General features: G+C 44.2%; 1 protein-coding gene across 9 annotated transcripts in view; it reads right to left on the minus strand.

Moving 5' to 3' along the window:
* Positions 1-17,965, minus strand: part of PRKAG2 (protein kinase AMP-activated non-catalytic subunit gamma 2) — a 614,065-nt gene that overhangs the window by 427,026 nt on the left and 169,074 nt on the right. The window contains exon 1 of one of the 9 annotated variants that reach the window (XM_077150184.1): positions 12,747-13,753. The exons of 7 other annotated variants lie outside the window; for them this stretch is intronic. In XM_077150184.1, coding sequence (XP_077006299.1) covers positions 12,747-12,860 — 114 coding nt within the window. In that variant the 5' untranslated portion in view covers positions 12,861-13,753. Of the gene's footprint in view, positions 1-12,746; positions 13,754-17,965 lie in introns of those variants that run through there. One more of the 9 variants, XM_077150257.1, reaches the window with a different exon arrangement.

Genomic DNA, 17,965 nt, shown 5'->3' on the forward strand with positions numbered 1-17,965 from the left:
AGGACAAAGTAATACTTTCACACACTCCAGAGTTTGAGCTAAATGAGACCTTACATTCCAACTTTATATATATGAAAACAGGTCTTGAGATAATAAGTGACTGTGGTAGATTTCAATTTTACACAATTTCTTCCCATCCCAGTATTCATGACCCTTGCAATACAACTCTGCAGCTCCTTCCATCAAGAGGTGGGGTCTGCTTCACTCCTGAATCTAGGTCTGGCTGTGTGACTTGCTGTTTTAGTTTATTAAAGCTGCTGGAATATAATATACCAGAAACAGAACAGCTGTTAAAAAGAGACTTTATAAAGTTGCAAGTTTACAGTCCTAAGGCCATTAAAATGTCCAAACTAAGGTATCCAGAAAAAAATACCTTAACTTCAAAGAACGGGCCAATGAGGTTTAGGGTTTCTCTCTCAACTGGGAAGGTACATGGGAATGTCTGCTGGCTTTCTTTCCCAGCTTCTTGTTTCATTTCCCTTGGGAGGCATTCTCCTTCTGTATCTTCAAAGGTCTCTGGCTATGTGGGCTGTGTTGGCTCTAAAGCTTTTTCCAAAATGGTTCCCTCTTAAAGGGCTCCATCACACTTGCTGTGGCCAATGGGCATGAAAAGCACCAGTTCTTTGGAGCTTGCTCTCTTGCTGCTCTAGGGAATGTTGTGACTGCCACTCATGTGAATGAGCCTGGGCTACCTCCTGGACATATGGCCAAGTCGTCCCCATTGCCCCAGTTGAAAAGAAGCCAACAGCCAGACCTGTGAATAAGACCATTCCGGACCATTTAGTCCTGGCCAAGCCACCATTTGACCACAGAGATCAGCTAAGCCAGCCCAGACCACAAAAACTTCCCAGGCAACCTGCAGAACTGTGAAAAATAATAAATGTTTGTTGTTTTAAATCATTACATTTTTGTGGGTTTTAATAGCAGCAGTTTAATAGCAGTTAACTGATCCTGAAATGCAGAGGTTTCAGTCTCTCCAAGAACATCAACCAGTTTCATTCCTTTACCCTATAATGTTGACACCCCTTTTCAGCACTAAGAAGTTAAAATGGTCATTGTCCCGATATCCCTGAAGATTGAGAGAATGAGCAAATGAGAGGGAGGATGTGGAACTGAGAAGATAGGATTTAACACATGATTATCACTATTGACTATATTGAGATATAGATATCTCTTTTTAGTTTCTAGTGTACTGGAACAGCCAGAGGGACTGTAATCCAGTAGCTTTGATCTTTGAAAATGAAAGACTATATAAACTATATAGTTTCTATCTTGTGACTGTGTGATTATTAAAACCTTGTGACTGACACCCCCTTTATCCAGTGTATGGGTACAGTAATAAAATAAAGACATGGATGAAAAGAAAATAATAATAATAATAGGTTGGGAATATGGAGAAAAAAAAATACCCCTATGTAAACTATGGACAATTGTTAATATTACTGGTTTAAAAATCTTTCATCAATTGTTAACAAATTTAACTAGTATCAAAAAAAAAAAAACAGAATTACAAAAAAGCGCTATTAGCAAATGCAACAAATTTTCCACTCTAATGCAAGTGTTGGTGGTGGGGTGGTATATGGGAATCCTGTATTTTAAGCATGATTGTTCTGTAAACCCACAACTTGACTCATAAAAATTTTTTTAATTAAGAAAAAAAAGTTAACTGATACAATGACATGTGACCATGTTTCATCTGGAAATACAAACTCTTTATAAGGGTAGGGACCACATCTGTCTTGGTGACAGTTACACCTCTGGTGCCCTACACAGAGCCTGGTACACAACAGGCTTTCAATAAATGTCCCTTGACTCTGTAAGACATCTCACAGTTATATGACTGAAGAGCCAGGAACTTACTGATCCCCAGTGTACTGTTTATTCTAATACTCAGCTACTTAAAAATCAAAACAAAAAGAAACTAGAAAAAACAACTGGAGAATAAAACCTATGAAATTACAGAAGATGAATTATTTATTTTTGAAAGAAGAAAGCTGAACAATAGCCTTTAATGACCTTCTTCTAAAGAGGGGTCGGACAGAGTACAGGGACCCAGTCATCACCAAGGGCAACCACAGCAAGGCAGCTTGCCAGGCAATGGTACTTTGTCTTCTGTGTATATATCACGGGGGTGGGGGTCTGTCCCGATCCAGCGGTCATCATCTCCCACCCTAAGGCTGCCGTGACTGTACACGGGGAATCTAAAGCCAGGGCGTGGGGCAGGGCTGAGCCCAGTCATCCAAAACCTAATGAGGACACAACAGTATTTTCCTGTTAGCAACAGTAGCAAAAATATTTCATAGGGTTGTTTTAGAGATAACATATAAAAGTACAAGCATGGCACATGGTGAGGGCTCAATCAATATTTGCTGAATCTGAGGATAGTCATGCCACCCCAGATGGGATCTGATAATCAATAATATTGATTGGTCATAGCCACCATTAAGGAAAATGCCCATTAACTGGCCTCCAAATTGCAAAGGGAAAGAAAGCTTTCTGGAATACTTAATACCCATTATACTGGAGACAAGAATGGAGGCAGGGTGGTGTTAGTTTCAAGTCTGTGCCCCGTGGCTGTTTGCATAGCCAATGCTGTGAGGCAGATGGAGGTAGGTTGAAAGTTTCCACGTTTGCCCAGCAGATAAAATGGCAGCCTGCTTGGAGGTCTGCCTGTCAATATTCTAGAAGCTGAGCAGTTGACTGAGCTGGGTTGCCCCATCCACTCTCCTCACGTCTCCATTCCCCCGGCCCGAAGTCACTGAGTCTCCGGGATTAGGCAGAAGGAAAGAGAAGAGAAGGAGGGACCCTGGACAAACAGAGCAAGCCTGGGTGCTAGAGCTGCCACATCAGCCTTCATCAAATACTTGGTTTTCTTACAGACCACCACCCTAACCCCACTACACTTAGATTTTCAACACTGGAGGTGAGAGAGGGTAGGGGAATGCAAAGAAAGACCTTGTTTGGGTTCCTCAAAGCCAGATCTTGAGGAAGTGCAATACAAGTCAAAAACCTGCAGACATGAAAATTGCAGAGCTACAACATTCCCCCTCTCTGTGCCCAGACACCCTGCTTACAGGTCTCTATTAGGATATAGCCAGTAGGCTTGGGACTGCTCCTCCAAACTGCACTTTGAGGACAGGAACCCTATTCATTCATCTTTGTCCTCAGCACCTAGCACAGTCCCTGGAAAAGACATAAATGAATTGACCCGTTTTCTAGTCCCAATTCTAACCCTTCCTGACTGTGAAATATGGTTCTTAGCAACTCCCTTTTCTCCATTATCTACAAATTGAGAAGTTTGTGCCAAATGTTCTAAAAACCTAGGATTCTCCCCTTGCCCTGTTGCTTTCTCTTTCTCATCTCCAGCCCCAGCACATGTGCACAGAGCTTGGCCCAACACGAATCTTCTCATTTTCCTCCACTGCCACGCTCACCTCTAACCTGGCCTGCACCGTCAGCCAGCTCGGGATGGGGTGGGGTGGGAGGGGTGCTCTCTCTTTGACAGCACACAAAGATCTGAGCCAGCCTAACCCTGCCACCGCTGTGCTGCCTGGCAGGATGGCAGAGCCATAGGGCTTCCCACAGCAAGAACCAGGCCTCTGCCTCTTGGGAAAAAGAGGCTGGAATCCTGGGGTTACAGAGAGCAAATTGGCAAATTAGGCTTTGTTGTACATTCATCAGCAACTTCACTGCCAGGTGGGAATATATCAAAACACAGAGGCCTGGCAGAAGCCCCAACGCCCAGATGACATCCGATTGGTCTGTGACAAGCCAGGAGCTGGCATAGAAGGGCTTCCTGTCAACAGGAAGCAAAGGATGGAGACTGAATTATTTTCAAAGTAGGTAGTGGAAGAAAGAGATAAGTGAGATTCAGGTTAACCACCTAACGTGGCGCTAAAACAGTCACATGTGAGAGGTTTTCTAGTGCAGGGGAAGCATAACCAACTAACATTTAACCATTTCCTCTGGTCCAGTTGCACACACTGTATACACAGTGAGTGCTAAGAATTCCTTGTACTTAAGCCTGAGAGGACAGAGCTTAACTCTTACGAGGCTCCCTCCCCTGTTCATCTTAGAACAAGGTCAAAGTCAATTAACCAAGCAAAGTGAGGACTCTGTCTCAAAGTGCAGCTCAGCACTTCATCTGCCTTTGTTCCACATTTTAAGAGGCTGACAAAATTTGTCAACATTTGATTCGGTGCAATGACGTTACCAAGATAGATTGGTCCCTTGTCTTGAAGGAAGTGGGGGACCATAGATGTTTCATTTGTGATCACACTCACAGATGCACTCATTCTGGGTTAAAGGAAGGGTTAATGGAAGGGGATGGCAGAGAAAGAACCAAGAAGGAGAGCAGGATTCTAAACCAGTTGCTTATTGTGTCTGTAGGCTTGTTCAGAAAATTTAGTGGCTAATAAAATTAAAATGGTGCCTAGAAACAGAAAATCCCTGGCAGTGGGCTGAATGAATCAAAAGGAGAAAATGAGAAAAGTAAAATTAAACAATTAAGAAACAGCATCACTTAAGCAAACATTTATTCGTTTGAATGATTTTAGAGGTATATAACTGATTTAAAAGGTATATAAATAAAGTCTGAACAGGTAAGGAAGCATTGTCAAAGAAAAAGTGCTTCCAAATTATGTCTTTTTCTTCCTTTTCTATTTTTTTAAATTAGAGAAGTTGTAGGTTTACAGAAAAATCATGCATAAAATAGAGTTTCCATGTATGACCCTATCATTAAAACTTTGCATTTGTGTGATACATTTGTTACAACTGATGAAAGAACATTTTTATAGTTGTGATATTAACTACAGCCCATGGTTTACAAGAGGTTTCACTGTCTGAATTATACAATCCTATGTTTTGTTGTTCTTGATAAATTTTATTCTAGTCACATATATACATAAAACCTAAAATTTCCCCTTCTAGTCACATTCAAATCTATAATTCAGCATTGTTAATTACATTCATAATGTTGCTACCATCACCACCATCCATTACAAAAACTTTTCCATTGACCCAAACAGAAATTCTATACAATTTAAGCATTAACTCGCCATTTCCTATCTCAACCCAAGCCCCTTGTAACCTACAGCCTAGTTTCTGACTCTATGAATTTATTTATTCCAATTATTTCATATCAGTGAGATCATAAAATATTTGTCTTTTTGTGACTCGCTTATTTCATTGAGCCTGATATCTTAAAGGTTCATTCATGTTGTCACATGTACCAGGACTTCATTTGTATGTACATACAACATTTTATTTATTCATTCATCAGTTAATGGACACTTAAGTTGCTTCCATCTTTGGGCAGCTGTGAATAATGCCCACTAGGAACATTTATGTGCAAACAGCTGTTCAGGTCCCTGCTTTCACTTCTTTGCAGTATAGAGGTGGAACTGCCAGGTCATATGATGATTCTATGTGTCACTTTCTGAGGAACCTCTACGGTGTCTCCTACAGTGGCTGCATCACTTTATATTCCCACCAATGAGTGAGTGTCCCTATTTCTTCATATCATCTCCAACACTTGCAATTTGGCCTTTTAAAAAAAATTAGTATCCATTCGGGTGTGAAATGATATTTCCTTGTGGTTTCGATTTAATGGCTAATGATGTTAAGCATATTTTCATGTGCCTTTTTTTACATTTGTCTATCTTCTTTGAAGAAAGTTTCTTTAAATCTTTTGCCAATTTTTTAATTGGGTTATCTTTTTGTTGTTGAGTTGTAGGATTTCTTTATACATTCTGTATATTAAACCTTTATCAGGTATGTGGTTTCCAAATATTTTTCCCATTGTGTAGACTGCCTTTTTACTTCCATAATAAAGTCCTTTGATGCACAAAAATTAGTGTCCAGCACAGTCAAAACTGCAGACTCTTGGATAAGGATTAGTAATAGTAATTTAATTTTACTAGGTTTTATCAAAGGAAGGCAATCCAAAGAAAATAGGCATGGAAAGATGCTAGTAAGGCACTGAGAACCCAAAGAAGCTTCTGATGTGTGAAAAGAGACAATACTGAACATACAAACTATATTGTGCTGCATCTTCTGTTCATGTTGTTTCAGTATTAAGATGTCACTTGGGTAAAATAATAATGCAGGCATCATTAGGATAATATGTAGTATTTAGAGTTTTGTATATAAAAGAATTTCAAAACCCTCTACAAATAGGTAATTGGGCAAAGCATGAGCCATCTAAAAGTAGGGCAAAGAGCATGGAGATGAGAGAATTCAGCTTTAGAGCTTTACCCCAAGTCATCAAATAAGTGATTCTGCAAATAAATTAATTTTGAACATACACTGCACAATGTAACTATGAAGGCTATTCCATGGAGGTCTGTGCTTCCTCTATACAGCAGCGCTGTCAAGGAAGGGGAATTAGGTATTTATTCTATATCTACCTATTCTCTCTCTGAACAGGCCCAGCTTTGGACTGTGCTTAACTGGCATTCTGCCACATGCTCTGCATATGCCTCAGAAAGCTCACTCATTGGTCGACCATACCCACACCGGTTGAGCTGGGGAGGGTCATCCATTAGATATGATGACTTTATCCATTAGGTTAACCCTGGGGCCACAGGACAGTTCCAAAAGTCCTATCTCCTGAAGGTCCCAATGTCATACTTTTGGTCAGAAAAGAAACTATGCTGAGGGGATCAAATATGCCCCAAGAGACTGGGCTGAGGAACTTTCCAGGGTGATCTAAAAAGCTGGTCCTCAATGGACTACCTGGGTTGGAGGTTTACCTCTGCTTTCATCTTCATTTGGAAGCCAAAAATATCCTACCTTCATTGAACAGTCAGTAGCCAAGGATACAAGTTCTCAGTGAATGCTAGAACAAAATAATGGGTGAGTGGACGGACAGATGGATAAATGGATAAACAGACAAATGACAGATAGCTAGGTAGGTAGATAGGAAGAAAAACTCAGGGGGGCAGAAAACACCTATCAGTAATATATGGGGTCACCCTACACCAATTGTTTCTAAACCCTTCCAGGCATAAGAATCACATGGAGAACTTGTCAAGAATGCAGAATCATGCCTCCAACTCAGAGATTCGGATTCAGTACCACCAGGCTGAGAGCTAGGATTTTACATTTTAAACAAACACCAGGTGATTCTAATTAAGATGGATCAGCCACCACACTTTTAAAAAACACTGCCCTAAACCCTGACCCCAGCAGATCTTTCTCCAGAAGGTACAGACTGACAAAGGTCAAAGCAAAGATCAGAGCTACAGAACCCCTCTATTATGCCACATGGCACCTCCCTCTCCCTTTCACAGATAATTCAATTCAGGGTATTTCAATGGTGTGATAGGCCGTAAGTATTATCTCAATTCAGTTCTCCTGCCACAGGACCAATACTATAGCATCCACTTCCTGGTCATGCCCCTCCTTTGAGAAGGGCCCAAGCACAAGCAGATCTGGTTGGATAGAGGCTACTGGGCTAGAGCTGGGTGCGAAGGTCACAGGCCATTACATCAAGCAGTTTAAAGCTTCCCTGTTGGAGACATGCTAATCAAATACATCATCAAAGACAGTCCATCCAAAACCACTCATGTCTCTGCAGCCTTCCTATGACTTGCCAGCTGCTCTTAGGTCTAGTTTTAGTTTGTCTCCAGTGACAGTGTAGGATTTCTGGCACACTTCTCCCAAAGGAGCAATGGCATATGTATTCTGTCAGTAATGCCCTAATCAGTAGTAAATATTGGGCAGCTGCATGGAATCTGACCTCCTCCAGGCCCGCCTCGGTGCCACTATAGGCTCTTGCCTCTGATTCTCGTCGTCAAATTCTTCCCTTCTCCCTTTGGCCTGCTCTGTTATTGGTTTGGAATCAGTTCCAAAAACCCGAGATATGCTGGCCCGCAGTCATTAATTAAAATATGTCTATGAGATAAATGAACTTCAGCATAAACAGGGAAGCTGCTATTAGGGTACAGACAGAAAATGGAGGAAAAAACATGCTCTCCTGGCAACAGCTCCTCTGGCAAAAAGCAGAATGCTATGCACAGCCACGCTTCCAAGGAATTATTTTCTAAAACCATTCCAATCACCTTCATTGTTATTCCTGCTTTACATTAGGATAAAGGTTAAGAGAAGAGAGATACAACAAGATGCCAACTTACCACTACTCTAAACACTACACCCATCTTGCTGCTTTTAAAGCCCAGTGAAACCCCACTAAGGTATCCGTACCCATATATTCCTCCCTCTCCTCTCACACCTTGCCTTTTCCCTGAGAGTATTTTCCCAAAAAGGTGATAAAATTTACCTAAGCAAGAGGTTAAAATCAAGCAGAGCTACATCTTCAGTTAGGGCTAAAGGCCATTTTCCCTTTCTACCCAGTCATCAATCTTATTCAATTTATACTATTCCATGTAGTAATTGTAGGTCTCCATTACCTATTATGACCCACTGACCCTTGGGTGTCCCCTAAAGCAGATTCCTCCTCTCTGGTAGCTCCAGGCCCAGCAGGAGCAGTTGATTAAAGGGTGGGTGGGAAAGTAGGGGGAGGATGGTTAAAGAAAGAGAATTAGAGGGAAAATAGTCCAAGCTTCAGACAGAGGTTTGCAACTATTGCCCCAAATACCTTAGTCACTTCGCTCTTTGCACATTGGATTTTGGGGTGGGGACTGAGATTGTGTGTGTCCAAAAGGACTCTGAGTAAAAATTCAAAGAAGAGACAAGCTTCTTGGATGGCACAGGACTTGAAGACCTCGTCACCACCAACACCATTAAATGGGCCCCACCTGCAGGATGGCCAGCAGCCATTTTGGCTTTCAGGTACAACTCTTTAGCATCCAAAAAGTCCTTGAAAATGGCCTTCTTGGGACACCCATGATCATCTGGACATCAATGGGGGATGAGGAAGGGGATGTGATTTCCCTTCAAGTTTGCTGCTGTCAGTTGAAATCCACCACGGCTACCGATGAACTCGTCACTTTCCCCATGAACCAGCTTTTATACCAAACATCTCAAAACCACCAGGTCAACTCATTTCCTGTCTTTCTTGCTATTAATCAGACATCGAGGCTCACCAAATCTTCCTTCTAATGTTTTTCATGTCCACCCCTCATTTATCTTCCTCTCATCATCACTCACTCCAGTCCAGGTCCTCAAACCCTTATACCTGGATTTTTCCCAAAGCATTTGAGTCGGCATTTGCCCCTCCTCTGGCTACTCTGCTTTGCACAGTGCCACCAGGCTAATTTTCATTAAGCACTGGTCTCATCATCTTTAATGGCTTCTGTCTTAGTGTGAATCCCCCCAGAAAAGCAGGCCCAAAGACAAGGATTTAGGAAGCACAATGAGGAGTGAGGAAAGTGAGGGATGCCAGAAAAGTCAGCAAGGGCATGTCAATGAAGGGCTACTTTTGTGGATATCTGGGGCTCATTCCTGCTGGGGACCCTCGGAGGTACGTGGCAGGAAATGTTTCAGAACTACCTCATCAAAGGATGGGGAAGCTGGAGTATCTATCCCTTACTGGTTGAGGATTGCCCCCAAAGGCACAGTCCCAACATTTCCAGGTGTCTGTGCCACTTGGGCTGAGCAGGCTTCCATGGTCCAGGAGAATTCCTTCAGGTAGGGAAAAAGGACACAAGCGAGCTGCTGTTAGTATGGAGAGGAACGGTCCCCCTAGGCTGCAGGTGAACTCAAGTTGGCCAAGGGCATGGGGTGAAGCCACAATGTCATCTGCTATAGCTTCTTAGTGCCTTCAGGATAAAGTCTTCACTGCCTGGCCTTGGCCTTCAAGGTAGCATTGCCAGATAAAATATAGGAAACCCAGTTAAATTTGGATTTCAAAACTAATAACTAATGTTTAGCATATTGATGTACCAAATATTGGATGGGGCATACTCATTCTAAAAAATTAACCATTGTTTTCTGAAATTCAAATTTAACTGGGCAACCTGTATTTCTATTTCCTTCATCTGGCAACCCTACTTCAAGGCCCTCCTTGATCCTCAATTTTTATCTTATGACCCTGATTCTCAAACACGCTTCTCCATCAGAAAAGGAAGGTTCTTCACTGTACCTGGAAGTAGCCATCCAAACCCTAAACTCTATGGGGATGCCCAAGCTGGTTCCCTCCTTCTTCTCACATCCATCTCTATCCTACCTACCATCTCTGGGTCTAATGTTCTTTCTAAACACATGAGTGCAGTTACCTCTCCCTTCTCTCACCTCTAAATTCATGGACTGCTTGCCCCAGTAATCTTGTGACCTGGCATCATTTTCTACCAATTGTCAGAATGGCTTATTTTCCCAGCTAGATTATAACTCTTTCCTAGCCTGCAACAATGATGGATATGCAATTACTAGTAGATCAATGAAGGGACCACCCTGGTCCCAGCAGTGACTGTAAGCTCTGCAAGGATCAAGATAGAGAACATTTTGCTCCCTCTGAATCTCCAACATTGACCTGAGAGCTGGACATGGTCATTGCTCAGTTAACCACTGTGGAATAAATGAATGAATGCTACTTTCAGTTAAGGGCTGGATTATCCCAAGAATGTTATAAAAAAGCAGCTAAAGCTATTACTAGCAGAAGGAAGCATGGTCAGAGTATCCCAGCCATAACCTGGTTTTCATCTCTCATGGCCTTGCCTCTTATTGCTTTTCCTGGATCTGGATTTTGTTCTCACCTACTCCTACCATCATTCCCATACGTGCACCCCCTCATACAGGACATGTGGGACTGGACCTGCTGAATATCCTCAATACAATAAATGGCCGGTCTGCCGGACAACATGATTTATTTTTGCTATTCATTTTTTTGTGTGGGTGTTAATTAGATGCCCTGATGCAAGTATAATAGCCATCCATCTATATAACACTTAAAATCTGTAAAGAGTTTGCACATGAATTATTTTATTTGAACTTCACTGCAACCCTGCAAGGGAGGCAAAGTGGGTATTATCATCGCCTTTTGACAATGGGAGAAACTGAGTGGTTAAATGGTTTGCTCGTGTGGTCACGACTAAAGGGAGGTTTGTAACAACAATGTTTTAACTTTCAATTTACAAATATGGTCTACACATGCCTTGCACTCACAATGTAAAACAGTGACATCTTATTTTCAAATAGAATGCTCATTCCTGCATACTCTGGTCACTGTCGTGGCCACACAGCCACCAAGTGTCCACCCACATGCTCTGTGAGCCCCCTACTTTAGGAGTGGGGTGTCTGTCTATCCGTCCCAACTTAAGGCAGTTGCCTGAAATACCAATCAGATGTCCAGGCATCCTTGCCCCTGGACTCTACCCTCTGCCCATCCAAGTGTTGTACACATCTAAACCGGAAAGTTTAAACAGGAGGACCTTGGGGAAAATCTGAAAGGAAGAGCTGCATTCAATAACACAGAAAGAGGGAAGTGCCTACTGGGGCTGGGAGTGGAATGTAAGTGGCCAGTCACCGAGAGGCGCCCCCCCCCCACACCCCGCCCAGTTGCTGTCAGAAAGGATTTAACTTCAATGAGGCCTTAGAGGCAGCTGTGTGAGCAAGGTGGCACCAACCATGCGCGCCCATCCTGCTCCCAAGACCGGGCACAGAAAGCAAAATCAGTCTCCATCAAGCCCTCTATTTTGTGTGTGTGTTTGTGTGTGTGTATGCGTGCGTGTGCACGCGCGCGTTTGAACAAACAACTGCTTGGTCGGTAGAGGCTGGGGGTGTGACCCAGTTGGGAGTTTTCTTACCGGTAAAGGTAAAAGGGCTGCAAAGCAACTTCCAACACCCGATACCCCCTCCCGGTCCCATGCACACTGGAAGGCGAGAGAAAGCCGCAAGGGACGTGGACAAGGGGCCAAGGGCTACCTGCGCTGGCACACCACAGGGCTAGCCACACGACCCCGCCCACCGCATTCTCTGGGCGGGGGGGAGGCGCGGAGGGGAAGAGATATGGTCGAGCCGCAGACGGATCGATGTCGCCAAAGTCCAGGCGGTCTGCCCGCTTGGCCAGGGTGAAGTTCGTTGCAGCCTTGCACGGAATTTGGGAGCCCCCAGCCCTTAAATACCAGGGAGATCTGAAATATGCTCCGGGGATTGGCGACCGGCAAGGTTGCACAGGAGCCGCCCACTCCAGGCTCAGAAACACCCCGAGGGAAATTCAGAAGTGTGTGTGTGTGTGTGTGTGTGTGTGTGTGTGTAGGGGGGGTCCATTTAAGGGCGCAGCCACCCAACGAGGGATCCCGGTGGACTGGAGCGCTCGGCGTCCCGGCTCGCTGTCTCCACCCACCGCCCCACCCCGCAGTCCCCCGCAGCAGCAAGCCGGCTCCACCTCCCAGGAGCCCAGTCCACACGGTCCTTTTTCTGCAAAACAACACAACGCACCGCCCACCACCCGAAGCCCAGCAGGATCCTGGGCTACGCCCAACCCTCCACCAGCAGCTCCCCGCTAAGGCGCGCGCCCCGCGCCAGGGCCGCACACGCGCAGGCGAGGCAGAATCCCGGGCGCCCTAGGAGCGCCGCGCCCAGCGGGCTCGTCTGCAGATAGCATGCAGCAGTGACTCCGCCGCCGTCCCAGACGGTCACCGAGTCCCGGCTGCGGGCGGGTAGGGAGCGAGTCCAGCTGACCCTGCTCCCGCCCTACCCCCTCCACTCTTCCCCAGACCGGCCCAGAGTGACAGAAGGGACCCGCACGGCGCATGCGGGGCGCCTCTGCCTTAACCGCTTCGGCGCCGGGATCGGGAGCGAAAGGAAGGCTAGAGAAAGAGGGAGAAGGCGGTGGTGGAACTCACAGGAATGTGCACTCGCAGCGATCGCCTCTTCTGGCTTGAATTTTTCTTGCCGCTGCTCCCTCCGGGGCTAGAAACATCTTTTTTCTTCTTGGTGTCCATGACCGCGCTTCCCATAACTTTAAGCAGAAGTTAATTCCGGGTGACTCGTTCCTGGAATTCGGTCCTTGTCGTCCCTCCCCGGGCCACTGCACTTTCCCTCACACGCTTCTTGCCGTGGGACTGGATCCGCGTGCTCTTTATTATTTTCCTTCCACCTCTGAAAACACCTTTTAGGGACTTCCGCGGAGAGGGAGGGTGGAGCAGGTAACTCACGGCGGCCGCCACCCGGGAAGGATCGGCGGACGGCGATGAGCGCTGGGTTCAAGTGTCCTCTTTCTGCTACGGGCTCTTCGGAGGCAAAATCAAAGTCAAATGCTGTCCTGGCTATGATCTCTCGCTAGGTTACACATGGCAGAGGTCTCCTGCTGGGTGACAAAGTTTTCTTCCCTTTGCAAAGCAAAGCAACATTTTCCACCCTCTCGGCTCCTCCCACAGATTCCCAAAGGTGAGCTGAAAGGCAGGTGCAATTCTCAAAAAATAATTTGGAAAATCAATCTTCCTAAACCTGTACCTTAACTGGAAAATCTGGAGAGAATAAGACAGTTTGTATATAAATTTAATCCTCGGCCGCAGAATAAACCAGCCCAGAGCCTGGAACTAGGTCCGTCCTCCTTTCTCTGGCAGGAGGGAGGGGCAGAGGGGGAAGAGGAGGTGCAAATGCAAATAGTCAGCAATTGAGCTATTTCTTTGCTGCTAGCAGAAGTTCTGGCGGCTGCTCGGGCAGCTCTGCAGGCCTGAAGGGTTGCGACTGGAACCCTGCGGGGAGAGGAAGGCGAGGGGCGCCCGCTCCATGCTGGCCGACTCCTTCCTCCACAGCCGCACTTGCAATCCCGGGTTGCAGCCGCAGGGACGCCGCGGGAAAAGTGAGGGGGGCCAAGTCTTGCACAGACCCCGGGCTCGGATGGGGCGGTGGAAGGCAGCGTGCTTTTAACAGGAAGTGCACGGCGTGAAGCGCAACTTTCCCCAGCTCCCTCCGCCACCTCAAGCACCACCCGAGGGCCGCCCGGGCGGGTTCCGCAGCTCGCGGCGCGGCGGCAAGGTAGTCCTTGCAAGGCGGGCGGGGTCTTCCCTCCTCTGTCGTCGTAGGACTTGCTCGGAGCTGATTTCTGATCCATCGCTTACTGTCTCTATTTATGTCTAATCTTTAAAAAACACACGCGCACCCTCGTTCCCGCCGAGGATCCGGCAGCAGCAGAAAAATTCAATTTCGGTGGGATGCGCAATTACCAACACGTGCTTCCGGGAAAACGCCTCCCGCTCCCCGCGGAGCTTGCGGATTCGAATCTTCATGCAGAACCATCTGGGCTGCTTTGTGAGTGCGGCAGCCCGTTACCCCTCCTGCCCTGCGCGGAGAAAAACGCGTGGTTCCTCACACTGCAGGAAGAAACAGCGGGGGAAAAAACCCGAAACGGGGACAAGGGTTTAGGTGCTGCCCAGGGTACTTCAGAGTCACCGGTTTGCAGATCTAGCACCTCCTACTGCAGGGTTTTCAGGCCGGCGAAGTAGTCCGGGTCGGGCGCCCGGAGAATGGAGCGCGTTGGCCCGGAGAATGGAGCGCGTTGGCCTTGAGACGCCACTTTCCAGGCAGGAAGGAGGTCGAGTGTTAGATGGACAGCCGCCTCCCCGTTTGTAAATTCTCAGGTCGCGGTGGGTCCCACAGGTCACTTTGCTAACATCACTTCAACTGCTCCCATAATCGGTATTGCGGTGAGGCCACCCACGAGAAAGATGGCATCATTCATTTACACTGGAGAGTACTTTTATCGCTCCATTTGATAGGAATTGGCTTTGAAAGGAAAGGTGGAGAGATCAGAAGGGGGCTGGTTGGTAGGAAGGGAAGTCAGGGTAGAGCCACTGAGGAGGACTCACCATTGGGAAAGATTCAGACTGCAGAAGCCACAAGTGCTAATTCACATTCTAAACATTTTTTACCTAGTAATGTTTACCCATTACTATAATATATACCGTTGTCAACTGATTTGTATAAATATGTACAATGACTCATCAATAACACTAATTTGTTCTCTCAGTTTATTTTGTTGGCGTGTATATATCAGTCCCTGGAAATTCTAAAGAAAAGCATCTTTCCATATTGCCTGCTTTTTAAGAGCCTTTTTTTTCTTTTGCCCAACACTCTGATATTTCTGAAATCTGGTTGTTTCTTATACACAGTGTTAAAAGAAGCTTACCAGCCATTTTTTCCTTCTGAAAAAAAATGCTAATAAATTGATCATATATCTTATGGTCAATGTAGTCTTAGAAGGAAAGGAGCATAGTAATTGTTTTGTTTTGGGACACCCCCGAAAGCATACAGTTATATTAGACACTAAGCAATGGTGGTATGCCCAAGAAACATTGTTGACATAATGACCACTGACAATGATTGTTTACAGATGTCCTGAACTACATCTCCTCAAGGGCAGAACTAGGGTGAAATGAATTAGACACTTGTCTCTGATTCAAAATTTATGGAGCTAGCAAAAACAACAACAGCAACAACAAAAACCAAACACCTCATTTATCAACTTAACTTTTTTTTGGTGTGGTAAAATACTTTCTTGCAATTGATGGAACAATATTATGATAATTATACTATTAACTATAGTCCTATAGTTTACATTAGGATTCGCTGTGTATTTTGAACAGTACTATGGCTTTTTAAATTTTTGTTCTCATATATACAAACTAAAATTTCTCCTTTAAACTGCGTTAAGAAGTATAGTTCAGTGCTGTTAATTATGTTCACAATGTTGTGCTATCATCACCATCTATTATAAAACATTTCCATCTTTCCGAATAAGAACTCTATACATTTTAAGCCCTAAATTCCTATCCCCCATCCCCATCCAATCTCCTGGTAGCCTGAAATCTAGATTCTGACTCAATAGTTTTCCTTATTCTAATTATTTCATATCAATGAGATCATACCATATTTGTCCTTTTGTGTCTGGCTTAGTTCATTGAGTGTGATGTCTTAAAGTTTCATCCATGTTGTCACATGTTTCAGAACTTCATTTTTGAGGTAGGATAATATTCCATTGTATGTGTATGTCACAATTTATTTATCCATTAATGGATAAATAAAGTTATCCATTGATGGACTCTTGGATTGCTTTCATCCTTTAAGAATTGGGAAAAATGTCATTATGAACACCAGTGTACCCTACTTTCAGTTTTCCTGGGTATATACCTAGAAGTGAGATTGCCGGGTCATATGGTAAATCTATACTTTATTTTCTGAGGAACCATCAAGCTCTTCTCCACAGCAGCCAGACTATTTTACATTCTCACCAACAATGACTGAGGGTTCCTATTTCTCCATATCCTTTCCAACACCTGTAATTTGGCATTTTAAAAATAGTAGCCATTCTAATGAGTGTGAAAGGGTATCTCCTAATGGCTAATGATGTTGAATACCTTTTCAGGTGCTAATGGACCATTTGTATATCTTCTTTTTTTTTTTTTTTTAACTTTTTTATTGTATAATATAACATATATATAAAGCAAAGAAAGAAAAAAGCAGTCATTTTCAAAGCACTCTTCAACAAGTAGTTACAGGACAGATCCCAGAGTTTGTCATGGGCTACTATACCATCGTCTTAGATTTTTCCTTCTAGTTGCTCCAGAACTTTGGAGGTGAGAAGGAAAATATATATGTATTTATTTTATCATCACAGTCGATTCTGTCTTTTTTGTGAAAAATAACATATATACAAATAAAGCAATACATTTCAAGGCAATGCAAAACAATTAGTTGTAGAACAGATTTCAGAGTTTGATATGGCTTACAATTCCACAATTTTAGCTGCTCTAAGGTACTGGAGACTAAAAGAAATATCAATTTAATTATTCAGCAATCATACTCACTTGTTAAACCCTACCTTCTCTGTTTAACTCCACTGTCACCTTTGAGCTTTCTCCCACTCTTTAAGGGGTATTTGGTCTATGCCCATTCTAACTTTTTCATGTTGGAAGGGGCTGTCAATAAAATGGAGTAGGGAGATGGAACTAGCTGATGGTCTGGAGAGGCTGAGCCCTGTAGCTTTCAGGAGTTATATGGTCTGGAGACCTCCTGGGGTGTGCAGGTTTCTGGAAAGTTACCCTCATGCATGGAACCTTTGTAGAATCTTATATGTTGCCCTAGGTGTTCTTTAGGATTGACTGGAATGGTTTTAGTTGGGGGTTGGCAAGTTATGATAGGTAGCAATGTCTAACTGAAGCTTCCATAAGAGTGACCTCCAGAGTAGCCTCTCGACTAATTGAACGCTTTCAGCCACTGATACCTTATTTGTTATACTTCTTTTCCCTCTTTTGGTCACGATGGCATTGTTAATCCCATGTTGCCATGGCCAGACTCATCCCTGGGGGCATTTGTGTATCTTCAATGGAGAAATATCTATTCAAGGTTTCTACCTATTTTAAAATTGGGTTGCTGCCAGAATGCAATATACCAAAAATGGTTTGGTTTTTACAAAGGGGATTTATTAGGTTACAAATTTACAGTTCTAAGGCCATGAAAATGTCCAAATTAAGGCATCAACAAGAGGATATCTTCACTCAAGAAAGCCAATCACATCCGAGGTTTCTGTCACATAAAAAGGCACATGGCAATGTCTATTGGCCCTTGCTCCTGGTTCGTTACTTTCTCTCTCTAAGCATCTGTGAGTCCTCTCTTAGCTTCTCTGGAGCAAACTCTGGATTTCATCCCTTAGCTTCTCTTGGCTCTCTGCAGGTTCTGGATTCTTCAGATTCTGTGGGTCCTTCCTTAGCATCTCCTGGAGGAATTCTCTCTCCAAGCATCTGTCATCTCTTGGCTTTCTGTATCAACTCCAAGCTTTCTCTATGTTTTCTGCCTTTTATTCTCTTCATAAAGGATTCCAGTAAAAGGATTAAGACCCACCTTGGATTTGGTGGGTCACAGTCCCATGGAAACAACCTAATCAAAGGGTACCGCCCACAATAGGTTTGCACCCACAAGATTGGATTACAAGAGCATGGCTTTTCTGGGGGTACATAACAGTTTCAAACCAGCATAACTATGGATATTAAATCCTTGGATATGTGATATCCAAATATTTTCCCCCATTCTGTAAATTGTGTTTTTACTTTCATAATGAAGT

Source organism: Tamandua tetradactyla, chromosome 1 (genome assembly GCF_023851605.1).
Source record: "Tamandua tetradactyla isolate mTamTet1 chromosome 1, mTamTet1.pri, whole genome shotgun sequence".
Classification (NCBI taxonomy): Eukaryota; Metazoa; Chordata; class Mammalia; order Pilosa; family Myrmecophagidae; genus Tamandua; species Tamandua tetradactyla.